Source organism: Chiloscyllium plagiosum, chromosome 34, assembly GCF_004010195.1.
Source record: "Chiloscyllium plagiosum isolate BGI_BamShark_2017 chromosome 34, ASM401019v2, whole genome shotgun sequence".
Lineage (NCBI taxonomy): Eukaryota > Metazoa > Chordata > Chondrichthyes > Orectolobiformes > Hemiscylliidae > Chiloscyllium > Chiloscyllium plagiosum.
In genome coordinates this window covers 31,531,668-31,547,172 of record NC_057743.1, presented here as the reverse complement: position 1 = coordinate 31,547,172, position 15,505 = coordinate 31,531,668, and the positions used below count along the sequence as shown (strand labels likewise).

General features: G+C 40.8%; 1 protein-coding gene across 2 annotated transcripts in view; it reads right to left on the bottom strand.

Moving 5' to 3' along the window:
* The window catches only part of mmel1 (membrane metallo-endopeptidase-like 1), a 61,455-nt gene that overhangs the window by 3,718 nt on the left and 42,232 nt on the right, over positions 1–15,505 (bottom strand). The window contains exons 16-22 of one of the 2 annotated variants that reach the window (XM_043676072.1): positions 13,193–13,296; positions 10,748–10,806; positions 8,695–8,814; positions 6,255–6,388; positions 5,459–5,524; positions 4,396–4,491; positions 3,603–3,679 (exon numbers count right to left, since the gene is read on the bottom strand). In XM_043676072.1, coding sequence (XP_043532007.1) covers positions 3,603–3,679; positions 4,396–4,491; positions 5,459–5,524; positions 6,255–6,388; positions 8,695–8,814; positions 10,748–10,806; positions 13,193–13,296 — 656 coding nt within the window. The remainder of the gene's footprint in view (positions 1–3,602; positions 3,680–4,395; positions 4,492–5,458; positions 5,525–6,254; positions 6,389–8,694; positions 8,815–10,747; positions 10,807–13,192; positions 13,297–15,505) is intronic. The other variant, XM_043676073.1, reaches the window with a different exon arrangement.

Genomic DNA, 15,505 nt, shown 5'->3' with positions numbered 1-15,505 from the left:
GCTCTTCCTCCAGGCGTCGTGTGGCCAGGGTCTAGCGATGGAGGAGGCCAAGGATCTGCATATCCTTGGTGGAGTGGGAGGGGGAGTTAAAGTGTTCAGCCACGGGCCAGGTTGGGTTGGTTGGTGTGAGTGTCCCAGAGGTGTTCCCTGAAACATTCTGCAAGTAGGCGGCCTGTCTCCCCAATGTAGAGGACACCACATCGGGTGCAGCGGATACAGTAAATGATGTGTGTGGAGGTGCAGGTGAATTTGCGACGGATATGGAAGGATCCATTGAGGCCTTGGAGGCCATTGAGGCTTGACACACCAGCCTCATTCCTGAAGAAGGGCTTATGCCCGAAACATCGATTCTCCTGCTCCTCGGATGCTGCTTGGCCTGCTGCGCTTTTCCAGCACCACACTTTTCAACTCTGGTCTCCAACATCTGCAGTCCTCACTTTCTCCTGGGTGATTTTACAATGTTCAGCTCTATTTGTGACTGCTTAGACACTGAAGCAGTCCATGTTCAAATGCAACAAGATCTGCACAATATCCTGGCTTAGACTGACAAGTTGCAAGTGACATTCACGCCACACAAATGCCAAGCACTGGCCTGCTGGGTTTTTTCCAGTGCCACACTTTTTGACTCATTTTCAATAAGAAACAATCTAATCACTGACCCTTGACATTCAATGGTGGTACCATTACCAAATCCTCCACTATCAACATCCTGGGGGTTACCATTGACCAGAAACTAAATTGGACTTGACATACAAACACAGTGGCTACATGAGCAGGTCAGAGGCAAGGAATACTATGGCAAGTAACTTACCTCCTGACTCCTCAAATTCTGCCCATCATCTAAAAGGCATAAGTCAGGAGTGCGACGGAATACTCCCCTCTTGCCTGAATGAGAAGCCTCAACAACACTCAAGAAGCTTGACACCATCCAGAAAAAAGCAGCCCAGTTGATTGGCACTACATCCAAAAGTGTCCACTCCTTCCATCACTGACGTTTAGTAACAGCAGTGTACCATCCACAAGATGCACTGCAGAAATCCAAACCTACGATCACTTCTTTCTAGAACGACAAGGGGATGGGACACCACCACCTACACATTCTCCTCAAAGCCACTCAACATATATCACCGTTCCTTCCCTGCCACTGGGTCAATATTCTAGAATCCCCTCTAATTGCATTGTGGGTCAACCCACAGCAGGTGGTCTGCAACAATTCAAGAAGGCAACTCTAACCACCATCTCAAGGGCAACTAGGGATGGGCTATCAATGTTGGCCAGTCAGCGTTGCCCACATCCCACAAAAATGAATAAGTGTGGTGACTCTTAGATTGAACCATCAGCAGTCATCACGTTGTAATGACAGCACAGCTCTACGGTATTTATTAGTACGAGTTAAATCAGGTCCAGGATTAAGACGACAAAACTCAAAGGTATGAGATTGAAAGGTGGAAAAAAGAACACAGATACTATTCTTCCTCCAGTCAGATAATAATTGTATTAAGACATATTCAATGCTACAGTAAAGTGATGCACTTAAACAATGTTTTCTTTTTCATGATTGAACAGAAGAACCAGGAACAGGAGTAGGCCATCTGGCCCTTCGAGCTTGCTCCACCATTCAATAAGATCATGGCTGACCTTTTTGTGACCTCAGCTCCACTTACCCACCCTCTCACCATAACCCTTAATTCCCTTATTGTTCAAAAAACTATCGAACTTTGCTTTAAAAACATTTACTGAGGAAGCCTCAACTACTTGGGTGAAGACGTTCCTTCTCAATTCAGTCCTAAATCTGCTCCCCCTAATTTTGAGGCTATGCCCTCTTGTCCTAGTCTTGTCCTGCTTTGGAAACACCATCTCTCCCTCTCTCTTATCTATTCCCTTCATAAATTTTACATATTTCCAGAAGATCCCCCCATTCTTCTAAATACCAATGAATATAATCCCAGCCGACTCAGTCTCTCCTCATATGCCAATCTTCTCAACTCCCTCCAGTGCTAGTACATCCTTTCTCAAGTAAGGAGACCAAAATTGCACACAGTACCCCAGGTGTGGCCCTATCATCACTCGATACGGTTGCAGCATAGCCTTCCTGCTTTTAAACTCAATCCTTTTAGCAATGAAGCACAAAATTCAATTTCCTTTTTAATTATCTGTTGCACCTGCAGACCAATCTAGTGGATTCATGCACATAGACGCCCAGGGTTCCTCTGCAAAGCAGCATCCTGTAATTTTTTTACCATTCAAATAATAGTCCTTTTTACTGTTATACCTACCAAAATGGATGACTTCACATTTACTAATATTGTATTCCATCTGCCAGACCTTTTCCCACTCATCTCAGTGTCATCCACAAACTTTGACACACTACATATGGTTCCCAATTCCAAATCATCTATGTAAATTGCGAATAAATGTGGTCCTAACACTGATCCCTGACGCACGCCACTAGTCACTGATTGCCAACCAGAAAAGCGCCCATTTATTCCCACTCTTTGCTTCCCGTTAGTTAACCAATCCTCTATCCATGCTAATACATTACTTGTAACACCATTCATCTTAATCTTATGCAGCAGCCCTTTGTGTGGCACTTTGTCAAATGTCTTTTGGAAATCTAGATACACCACATCTTCTGGGTCCCCGTTGTCTGCCGTGCTTGTAATGTCTTCATAGAATTCCAGTAGATTAGTTAAACATGACCTGCCTTTCACGAACCCATTCTGCCCAATGGGACAATTTCTATCTAGATATCTTGCTATTTATTCCTTGATAGTAAATTCAAGCATTTTCCTCACTACAGAAGTAAAGCTAACTGGCCTATAATTCCCTACCTTTTGTCTACTTTCATTTTTAAACAGTGGCATCACATTTGCTGTTTTCCAATCTACTGGGACTGCTCCAGAGTACAGTGAATTTTGGAAAATTACCACAAATGCATTTGCTATTTCCTCTGCCATCTCTTTTAGTACCCTGGGATGCATTCCATCAGGACTGGGAGACTTGTCTACCCTTAACTCCATTAGCTTGTGGAACACTATCTTTTTTGTGATAATGATTGTTTCCAGGTCCTCACCGATCTTTGTCAATTACTGGCATGTTATTCGTGTCCTGCACTACGAAGACCGACACAAAATACATGTTCAATGCTTTGGCCATTTCCTCACATCCCATTACTAAATCCCCCTGTAAAGGATCCATGTTTATCTTAACCACTCTTTTCATTTTTTACATTCACAGAAACTTTTGCTATCGGTCTTTATATTTTGAGCTAGTTTACTTTCATCGTCTATTTTACTTTTCTTTATAGTTTTTTTTGTGGCTTTCTGTTGACCATTAAAACTTTCCCAATTCTAGTTTCCCACTGGTCTTTGCCATTTTGTATGCCTACTCTTTTAATTTGATAGCCTCCCTTATTTCCTTTAGACCCTATGGCAGGTTATCCCTTTTCTTATAGTCCTTCCTTTTCACTGGTATATACTTTTGCTGAACATTTTGAAAAATTGCTTTGAAGTGAAAGATAGACAAGAAAAGATATTGGTTAAATTCTATGACTCACTGTCAATATCTGGCAAAACTGTATTGTAATAACAGGAGTTACATACCTGAACTTCAGTGGGCTGTGAACATCATAAGTAATGTGTAGCATGGCACTCTCAGGCCTGTATGACCCACACCACATCTGGAGAATGTAAATTATTGTTAAGCAGGGATTGGAATGAGGTAGCAGTTTGTACACATCGATATACAATTGAGTGGATTAATAAACATCTTTCAAACCTCATTATAGTTTTATGTCAATCATGGATTGAGGTGAATATGCTATACTGACAAGTTATTGAAGTGTTGGAGGGTGATGAGATATTATTTGGATTCAGAATAATGCTCGAAGTTGGTGCTGATACTGGGGGAGTGTTGGGGGTTGCTCACTGACACTGAGTCCAGAGTCGCAACTCCTGGCTGCCCAGATTTCACATCGTGGGTGTATACCTCCCACCTCACTGTCAATCAGTGAAGTTGCCACGACAACAAGCGAAATGGGGAAAATAGCTTCTTAAATACCAGACTGATCTACCCCAAAATTTTCGCTGATTGAAGAAAGGATTTGGTACAGCCATTCTTTTGGGTTTCTAGAGTTAATCAGTTTGGATAAGAGAAGCCCATATCTGGCTGAGATGTTGGAGATCTACTTAATAAGATTGAATATTATTGCACTTGAAATCTAATATCAGCTCATTATTCCCTATTCTACAACATTAAAAGTGCAGTGGTGGCCAAAGTAAGAGTCCTTTCTTAATGTCCCCTCATTTTTCCACGTCACACACTAAAGGGATCTCCCTTTCTTGTGTCATCATGCCTCATTCTGGACACCGCACTGAAGGGCTGTGTTGATTTTACCTGAGCAAAGTTAAGAAAGAAAATCTGTTTGTGTGTCAGATCCAAGCCAGGCAGTTTCATTTCTTCACCTTCGTTCTTCACCCATTTTAAATAGGCCTGGAAAATATATGGTAAAGGCAATAAACCAAACTGGATCAACAGGTAATGGGGATATGGGAAGAAATTCAGAAATCCGATTCTGCATATGGTGTCCTGTCAAGTTGTCCTCAGTGGCAATGATGCTCCTCTGCAATCACATGGTTGTTATAGCAAACAGCTGAAATACTTTGAAATTTCTTTTATAAATTTTCTGTGTTTCCTTGTCGCCTGTCATCTGAAGCTGTTGATTTTATTCTGGCATGTATCTGCACAGTGCTAGCATCCATGTGGTACAATGTCAAATATGTGTGTAGTTGGTAAATTGTGAAAGGCTATCTCAGAGGGATTGGGTGGGGTTGGCATCACAATCAACTAGGACACTATTCCTATTTATTCTTCACACAACTTGATGGCATTTAGGACACACTGACTAATTGTTTTTAACCCTATCCTATATGTGTATAGCGAGCTGTCACCTACCTACCCTGGTGGAGGTGAAATACCTCAGTGAAGAACTGGTGTTCTTTATAGTTAGTAGAGCAGTGGAGTAGTGGGAGAAAATTCATCGTCACTTTCAAAAGGAAACTGGATAAATATCTGAAGGGGAAATACTTTCAGAGCTATGAGAAGTGAGCAGCGGAAATGATCAGAAAGTCCTTTCACAGAGGCATCATGGACATGTTGGGCTGAATGGCCTCCAATTGTGTCGTACTACAATTTATCTAATGCAGCAACAATAAATAATGCTTGGTGAAGCAAAATGAATCCAGTACAGGATTTAACAATATACTAAACAGACTCACTGTGACTCTATGATCAGGTAATGTCATCAGGAAATGGCACTAAAGGGAAATAATGGGAATGCAAACTGTGATCTTTCTGTGCATTATTTCTACAGGTGGGGATTAACCCAATGCAGTCGAACCTTTGGCGGAATAACACTGGGGTGAGTCTAAAGTAGAACAGGTAAATGTCAGTGCTGTACCTTGTATGCTTGTCTGACACCTCCATTGTCTGCGATATTTTCACCCAAAGTATTCATCCCGCTCACCTGTATCAAAAGAAATTCTAGAATGAAATGAAGCATTGCACACCACACATGGAAAGACATACAGTTACTGGCAGCTGGGGATAAACAAAAATTCTACATTCATTTTTGTCTCTGAAAGGCAAGAACAGCACTGATGTGGAGGTGCCAGTGTTGGACTGGGGATAACAAGGTCAGAAATCACATGACACCAGGTTATAATCTGACAGATTTATCTTTCCTTTGTCGGGTAAAGTGACGTCAAATAAACCTGTTGGACTATAATCGGGTTCCCTGTGATTCTGACTTTGTCCAGGAGAAAGTGAGGACTGCAGATGCTGGAGATCAGAGCTGAAAATGTGTTGCTGGAAAAGCACAGCTGGTCAAACAGCATACAAGGAGCAGGAGAATCGACATTTTGAGCATAAGCCCTTCACCAACTTATGCTTGAAATGTTGATTCTCCTACTCTCGGATGCTGCCCGACTGGCTGAGCTTTTCCAGCACCACACTCTTCCACTCTGACTTTGTCCACCCCAGTCAAACACCGGCACCTCCACATCATGGCCATGTATATACAGCAAGATTCTTCAGACAGCAATGAGTTAAGTTAGTGATTTGATCAGTTTAGAGATGTCCAAATAATGCTGACTGACTTGGAACATTGCCTCATCTCTCAAATGAGCAGAAATTCCACCACATTTATTGTTTCTTGTTCTCATGTGAAAAAGAATAAAGAGAAAGAAAATACTCACATTCTGCCCACCAGCTACATCCCACTTATAGTTTCCATATTGATTAACCAGGCAGCTGGATTGGTCACTGAAATGCATGGCTGAGAAATTGCTCCACCAGTCATATAAGTTGCCATCTTTATCATACTTTCTGCCTAGAGATTATAAAATGTGATGAAGAAAGTCTTTGTGAATGAAAACCAAATTAAAATTAAGCCTCTATTATTAACCATAATGGGCAATGTGAATTTGCAGATAATCCCATGTCTGCAGATATCAGTCTCGCAGGCAGGTTACTGCAATACCCCTAGGTAGAACAATAAAATCTAACTGATATTAACATAAAGGAAACAATGTGTCATTTCATTTACGCAGAAAAACAAATGCAATTAACAAATGAGGCTGTGTTACAGAGGGACGAACTACCCCATGTTTTGCCAATGAAATATCTGGTAGAAAATCAGGGCCTGAAGGATATTTCAGTGATTTCAAAATAGACTGGGAGGCATTGCAAATGAGATATTTTACTCTATTCTTCTTGTCAAATGGGTAGATGGGGCGGGGTTTCCAGTGAGAACTCTTGTCCTCCAGCTGCAATTTGAGGAAATTGTAGGATATTAGCCATTTTTGTAGGATGGCAGGTAAGGCAAGCAGCTCGCTGGGAATTGTAAATTCACAAAATTCACCCGTTTAAATCAGAGCAAATCCGATTCCATCCCAGCATCTACCCTGCCTATTCCTTTATGTATTTTGTAAGTTTCAATGATTTCAGCTCTCATTCCTCAAAGCTCTGTAGAAAGAGGCCCAATTTGCTTATTGTTCCTTCATATGGCAGTCACATCATCACAGGATCAAGGCTGATTCTTCAATGCATTCCCTCTATAGAAACAATATCTTTCCTGAAATAAAGAGACCAAATCTGCACACAGTACTCCAGATGCAGACTAACCAAACTTCTATACAATTTAAGCAAGACTTCACACTCCCTTACTCAAATCTTCTTGCATTGAAGGCTCACATTCCATTCACCTTCCTAATAGCTTTTGTACCTGACACCTAGGTCTCTTTGCATATTTACATTTTCTGATTTCATACCATTTAAGAAATATTCTGTACATTTGTTTCCTGTACCAAAGTACATACTTCACATTTTTCCACATTATATTACACCTGCCAAATTCTTGCCCATTCACTAAGCCTGTCCAAATTGTCTTGAAATGGCTTTACGTCTTACCCACACTGTACATTCCTATGTAGCTTTGTATCATCTGCAAATTTGGAAGTATTACACTTCCAGCTATCCAAATCATTAGTATTTATTGTAAAAGCTGGAGCCTAAGTACTGATACTCCATGGTATGCCACTAATCACAGGCTGCCATTCATTCCTACTCTCTGTTTTCTCTCTGTTGGCTAATCATTAATCCATGCCAGCTACTATCCCACACACTTTACTTTTTCAAACCTAACTCTTCTACCTTATCATTGACCTTCTTAAAATCCTAAAATTAAATACTATGCCCATCAAAACTCCCTTATAAATTTTGTTTGTAGCCTCCTCAAAAAACTCCCAACCATTTCAGTGGACATGATTTCCCATGTGCAAATACACGCACTGTCCAATTACAGCATCATATTATCCAAGTGTCTATTTATACTATCCTTCATAATAAATTCCAGCATTTTCCCTCCTATTGATCGAAGGCCAACAAGTCTTGAGTTCCTTGTTTTCTCTCTTGCTCCTTCTTAAAGTGTGGTGACATTTGTCAGCTTCCAATCTCCTGGAATCATTCCAGAATCTAGAATTTTGGAAGGTGATCACCAATGCATTGACTATGTCTAAAACCAGCTCCTTCAACATTCTGGGATATAAAATATCAGGTGCCAGGAGCTTATCAACTTTCAGCCCCCAGCAAATTCTCCAGTACAAGCTTCTTTCTTATAACAATTTCCTTCAAGTCCTCATTCTCCCTGGTCACTTGGACCTCTGGTCCAGGGACGTTTCTTGTATCTTCATCAGTGAAAAGAAGTACAAAGTAATCATGTGGCCTCTCTGCCATTTCTCTTTTGCTCATTATAAATCCTCCTGGCTCTGCCTGGGTGGACAGAGTCTTAGCCAAATGTTTTCTTTTTATATTTCTAATGAAGCTTTTAAGGTTGTTTTATGGTTTTTTTTGGGTAGAATGCATTTATATTCGATTCTCCTTTTCCTTATCTATTGATTGGTTCTCCTTTGCTGTTTGTAAAAATTCTCCCAATTCTCAGATTTACTACCACAATTTTATAAACTTTTTCTTTTAATCTTAAATGATCCTGAAAATCTTCTGTCAGCCACAGTTAATGATCCTTCTTGACCTTGTAATGTCAAGGTAAGGGATGTAATGAAGCAAAGTACTGAATGGCTAGTCAGTGCTGTCTTTGAACCTGTATCACAGTCAGGTGACCAGTCTATTCATGCCTACCATTGTCATCAAATCCATGTATTATTTCATGACCAATCACTGTGCCAATTCCTCCAAAGTTTAGTACTTGAAGTTGGTGTGGACTGAAGATGGGGGGCTGCAAAATCCCAGCTGGAAAAACTGCAAGAAAGAAACAACCTATTCAACTTCCCAAAACTTGGAATCTACATTCCTGAGCAACACTTAAGTAAAGTACAACAGAGATACAAGAATCATCTGAAATAGGAAGGAAAAATAACTGACAGAAAAAGAAATCCAATTCAGTTTGATCCTTGTTTCTGGAGTAATTTTGATAAACAGGGAGAAACAGGTTAAAGGTAAAATGAGTCAGAGGGGAGATGGTGAGACTTGAGTTTGCCCAGCGTGTTATTATGATCTGGAATACACCAGCTGAAGTGGTGGCGCAAACAGATTCACTGGTAATTTGCAAAAGAGAAATATTTGAAAAGGGCAAAATAAAAATGCACTGTAGCATCCTGATTACTACAATATAAGATTATTATTTCAGGCCCCACTCCATTCCGCCTCTATACACGCAGGGACATAGCTTCATGCAAATTCAATTTGATAAAATCCAAATTAATCTGGACTGAACTCAAACCTGGTCAACACTATGTGAAAGGTAATCAAAGACGTACATATGCACCAAGGCATGAGAAATAGTTCGCTGAGACCTTACCTATGTCATACAAGTCTAGAAAATAATGTGGACTGATATCCATGTATGGATGAGCGGTTGGCTATTGAGCATCTGGTTTTATATGTTAGAGTCTAATTTTCATTAACTACCAACATCTAATGGGTGATCAAATGTCAACTTGCCAATAAAACAGAATGAGAAGTTAAATTGCTGCAAAGTCAGACACAGCCATCAGCTCAGTGGTTAAAGATGGCACCGTGAGTGGAAATTTGTGAATCAGAATGAAGGGGAGATGATCAGCTGGGGAGGGGTCGTGATCAATTTGGGAGGTGTAGAAATCAGGTCAGGAGGTGTAGAGATCAGGCTGAGAGGAGTGGTGATCTGATGGGAGGGAAGGTGATCTGATTTGGATGGGTGGTGATCATTTTTGGAGGGGTGGTGATCACGTTGGGAGGGGAGTGATTTGGTCAGGAGGGGAGAGGAGGGGAGATGACTAGGCCAGGAGGGGAGGTGATCTGGTTAGGATGGGAGATGATCTGGTTAGAATGGATGGTGATCAGGTCAGGAGGGGAGTGATCAAGCTGGGAGGGGAGGTGATCTGGTTGGGAGGTGAGTGATCTGGTTGGGAGGGAGATGATCAGGTTAGAACGGGTGGTGATTTGGTTGGGAGGGAGATGGTCTGGTTATGATGGGTGGTGATCAGTTTGGGAGGGGAGATGATCAGATTAGGATGGGTGGTGATCAGGCTGGGAGGGGAGATGATCAGATTAGGATGGGTGGTGATCAGGTTGGGAGGGAGATGATCTGTTTGGGATGGGTGGCGTTATCTGGACTTGGCAATGATTAGCTGGCAGGAGGGATGGAAGAAGGGATCAGCAGTTCTCGTCATGCAGTGGATGACATGCCAATTATAAACATATTTTAAATTCTTACTTTATTGATTCTGGTATTGCACAGGGTACTTCAAAGTGATTTTAGTCCCTTGACTTGCACGTACCCAAAAATCTAATGCCTGTTTCGGGTTTAGGTTCTTCATGATCCTGTTGTGCATGCACTTCAAGTCCACCCACATTGAAGGCTGAGAAACCTGTTCAGTGCCCTACAAATGTGTGCCATGCAGCTTTAGTTCAATGTCACTCTTCCAACAGAGGTTGTGGGATACTGACTAAGTGCAAGGTCATAGTGCATTTATCCCTTCACAGAATTTGGAGAATGGAAACCAACTGTGGTGCCATACTACTGACCTGACCTGAGATGAGCTAAGTAACGATCATAACAAATAGTGAACTTGAGACCTTTGTCTACGGGACTCTACTAGTCACTACATTAAACGACTTAACAATGGCTGGAACCTTAAACATTTATTTCCACAGACCAACCAATCTTTTGGCAATATGTATAATTATGACGTACTTATCTGGTTTTGATTAGGTGAATAAAACGCATTTACAACTGCAACTCCAAAAATCCATCTGAAAAAAAGGAGATGTTATAATGTGGGATTACAAATACACATCAACTGTTCTAATTTGTGCACATTGTACTTCCTTTTATGATGTAAAGACATAATGTCTTGAAAATAACGGAAGCAACTAAAGATATAAGGCAAATAGCTTGGTTTTAAATTGCATCTAAGTTCACAAAACTTGGATGATTTTACAATTTTAGAATATGGCAAATTAATTTTGTACATGGCAGGAATATTCAGTGGAACACTTTTACTCGATTGCTTACTTAAGGAATGGATTGTGTTGGATGGAATACATTGGAGAGTTTAATGAGGTGATTAATGAGTTGAATGGCCTATTGCAACCTTACATACTTGATAATTTGGCCATAGCTCAGAAAAAAGGTAATAATAGGTGTAATGCCTTCTTGTTGTGAGACCTGCCTGGTAGTACCTCACCTATCATTCATGCCTGACCCAAAAGTGCTATCTTTTATCAGGCAAAACAATGAATGGAAGGAATTATGTTCCAGCCCAAGTTGAACATCAGCTGATGATTGCAAAGCAAGTGATAATGGATAATGATCAGGAGACCATTTTAGTTATTTCTTTCCCACATATTTATGAAGGTCAATTCTAACAACTGAATGATTATCCATTTGGAGGGGGGCAAATGTAATTGCATTATTTTAAAAAGGGAGGGATAGAAAAACAGAATTACAAGCCAGTTAGCCTAAGTGAGGAAAATTCCACAGTCTATTATAAAAGACATGATAACAAAACATTTGGAAAGTCAACAGGATTGGGTAGTCAGCATGGGTTTATGAAAGGCACATCATGCTTAACAAATCTGAAGAGTTCTGAGGATGTAATTAGTAGAATAGGGGAATCTAGTCGATATGATGTCTTTTATTTTTGAGAAGAGTTTTGATAAGGTTCCTCATATGAAGTTAGTTGGCAAAGTTAAAACACATGGGATTAGGGATAATATAATGGCATGGACGGAGAATTAGCTGACAGACAGAAACAATGAATGGGAATAAATGGATTTTTTCCCAAGTGCTAGGCAGTGACTGGTCGGATATTGCAAGGATCAGTGCTGGGGCCTCAGCTTTTCGAGAAAACTAGATTTTATATATATATGTATATAAATGACCTGGATGAGGGAACCAAATGCAACATTTCTAAGTTTGTTGATGACAAAAAAACTAGGCAGCATTGTGAGTAGTGAGGAGGATGCAAGGAGGCTTCAAGGTAATTTAGACAAGTTGAGTGAGTGGGTAAACACATGGCACATGCAGTACGATGTGGCTAAATGTATAGTTATGCACTTTGGTGCGAAGAGTAGAAAGGATGACTATAATTAAAATGGCAATATATTAAGAAGTGTGGATGCAGAAATTGATCTGAGTGCCCTTGTACACCTGTCAATGAATGTACACAGGCAGGTACAGCGAGCAATTAAAGAAAAATGGTACATTGGCCTTAATTGCAAGAGGATTTGAATTCAGGAGGGATGTCTCACTGCAGTTTTACAGGGTCTTGGTGTTTTCCCTGGTAGGGGAATCCTAGGGTGTTTTCCCTGGTAGGGGAATCTAGAACCAAGGAACACTGTATCAGGATATGGGATAGACCATTTAGAACTGAGATAAGCAAACATTTCTTCTTTAAAAGAATAATGAATCTGTGGAATTTACTCAGAAGAAACATAGATACATAATTAGATTTTATCGGCTTCAGAGCTAAAGACAGAAATTGGGAATATGGCATTGAGATAGTGGATCAGCCATGATCACCCTGAATGACAGAGCTGGCTTGAAGGGGTGATTAGCAGGAGGCTGAAAAAACTCAGCAAGCCAGGCAGCATCAGGACATTGAGAAGTCAACGTTCCAGGTGTCTGTTCCTATTTTCTATATTTCTATGTCCAAGCTGGAGCATGTAATTCAGTGCAAATCAGGAAACAACCTGAAGCTTTCTTGTCTGCACGCTCCACCACACAGTACATTTGCTCAATAAGCCAGTGGTTACATTAAGGCAACTATGTAGATTCTGAACCAGTCTCACAATGTTGTAGAATGTATCTTTAATGTAGCTAAATACCCCTCAATCCCTTCACATGAACACTGTCCAATTGCAAAACTATGCCACCACAAAGATATATTATTCGCAAACAACTAAATGAATGGACAAAAGGAGGTGGATTTTAAAGAGCTCCATAGAACTAATGGCAAGAGAGGTTATAGATTAGGGCACAGGAACAGCTATTGTGCTGCAGCAAAGGAAACCAAGATGAGTATGAGGCCAGAACTGGAGAGTGAAAAAGGTTTTGGGGTGAAAACATTTGGAGATAGGGAGGGATGATCCCACAGAAGGATTTGAGCACTCTGATTGTTACTCATTTGCTACTTACGTATCTTGATTGACTTGCTCCCGTAGCTTCCTAAGGTCTTGCTGTGCATTTGTCTTCAAACTTTCAAGAACACTTTCAAAGTATTTGTTTTTACTAAAGTTTAGCTGGATAAAGTACAACAATTATGAGAGCCACAGTTTGAGAATTCTGTTAATCAATCATTAGATTAGTCTCTGATGCATATGACAGAGACAATTTAGCTGGCATAAAACGTGATAACAGTGCTAATCTATGGTGGATTCCCACTCAGTTGAAACAATTGGTCACAGTTGTTAATTCTTCAGTGTGATCAATTCATGCATAAACTGCATGAAATACGCAGGCGGTTACTATGACACCTATTGCCAACAACAAGATGAAGAAAGCATTAAAAACAGAATAAATCTCTTTTTGTGACTCTGTAGTATGTATATAATGAAACATAATGGATGTATTGGAATGGTTACAAGTTGATGATCTCACCCTTTATTTGGACAATGGTTTCAAACTGCCTGAATTATGACATTATCTTAATCTTTTATTGAGATTATTATCTTGTAATCACTATTATCTTGTAATCACTATTTTCTTGTAATCTTATTATTCTCCATCAATTTAGTCCTCTTACAATGAGAGATTTTTCTAACAACGGAAAGTGTCACACGGTTTCCCAGAATACGTAGCCAGACAGATCACTGTCAAAGGCTGAGAAATCAATTATCTCAAACTGGAAAATGCACAAGTCAACAGCATTAACATGACATGGAGATAAAGGAATGGAATAAGTTTAAGTAAAAGGAGCATATTAAAATTGTTTTGGAAAACAAAGTGTGCATGAGTCACAGGATGTGCTTTAGAACATAGTACATAGAAAAATACAGCGCAGTACAGGCCCTTTGGCCCTCGATGTTGCGCCTATCCAAGCCCACCTAACCTACACTAGCCCACTATCCTCCATATGCTTATCCAATGCCCATAAAGAGGGAGAGTCCACCACTGCTACTGGCAGGGCATTCCATGAACTCACGACTCGCTGAGTAAAGAATCTACCCCTAACATCTGTCCTATACCTACCACCTTTCCTCATACGATTTTCCTACCATACCAGGCAACATCCTGGTAAACCTCCTCTGCACCCGTTCCAGTGCCTCCACATCCTTCCTATAGTATGGCGCATAACACTCCAGATGCGGCCGCACCAGAGTCTTATACAACTGCAACATAACCTCAGGGCTCTGGAACTCAATTCCTCTACCAATAAAAGCCAGTACGCCATATGCCTTCTTCACCGCACTATTTACCTGGGTGGCAACTTTCAGAGATCTGTGTACATGGACACCAAGATCCCTCTGCTCATCCACACTACCAAGTATCCGACAATTAGCCCAGTACCCCATCTTTTTGTTACTCTTACCAAAGTGAATCACCTCACACTTACCTAGATTGAACTCCATTTGCCACTTTGCTGCCCAGCTCTGCAACTTATCTACATCCCGCTGTAACCTGACACATCCTTCCTCACTATCAACAACTCCACCGACTTTCGTATCATCCTCAAACTTGCTCACCCAACCTTCTAGCCCCTCCTCCAGGTCATTTATAAAAATGACAAACAGCAATGGTCCCAAAACAGATCCTCGCGGAACACCGCTAGTAACTGCACTCCAGGATGAACCTTTACCATCAACTACTACCCTCTGTCTTCTTCCAGCCAGCCAATTCCTAATCCAAACCTCCAACTCACCCTCAATGCCATACCTCTGTATTTTTTGCAGTAGCCTATCATGGGGAACCTTATCAAACGCCTTAATAAAATCCATGTACACCACATCTACCGCTTTACCCTCATCTATCTCCTTAGTCACCTTCTCAAAGAATTCAATAAGGTTTGTGAGGCACGACCTGCCCTTCACAAAACCATGCCGACTATCCTTGATCACATTATTCCTATCCAGATGTTCATAAATCCTATACCTTACAATTCTCTCTAAGACTTTGGCCACAACAGAAGTGAGACTCATCGGCTTATAGTTACTAGGGTTATCCCTACTCCCCTTCTTGAACAAGGGAACCACATTTGCTATCCTCCAGTCTTCTGGCACTATTCCTGTAGACAACGAGGACATAAAAATCAAGGCTCTGTAATCTCCTCCCTTGCTTCCCAGAGAATCCTAGGATAAATGCCATCAGGCCCAGGGGACTTATCTATTTTCACCCTTTCCAGAATTTCCAACACCTCTTCCCTACATACCTCAAAGCCGTCCATTCTAATTAATTGTGACTCAATATTCACATCGGCAACAATGTCCTGTTCCTGATTGAATACTGACGAAA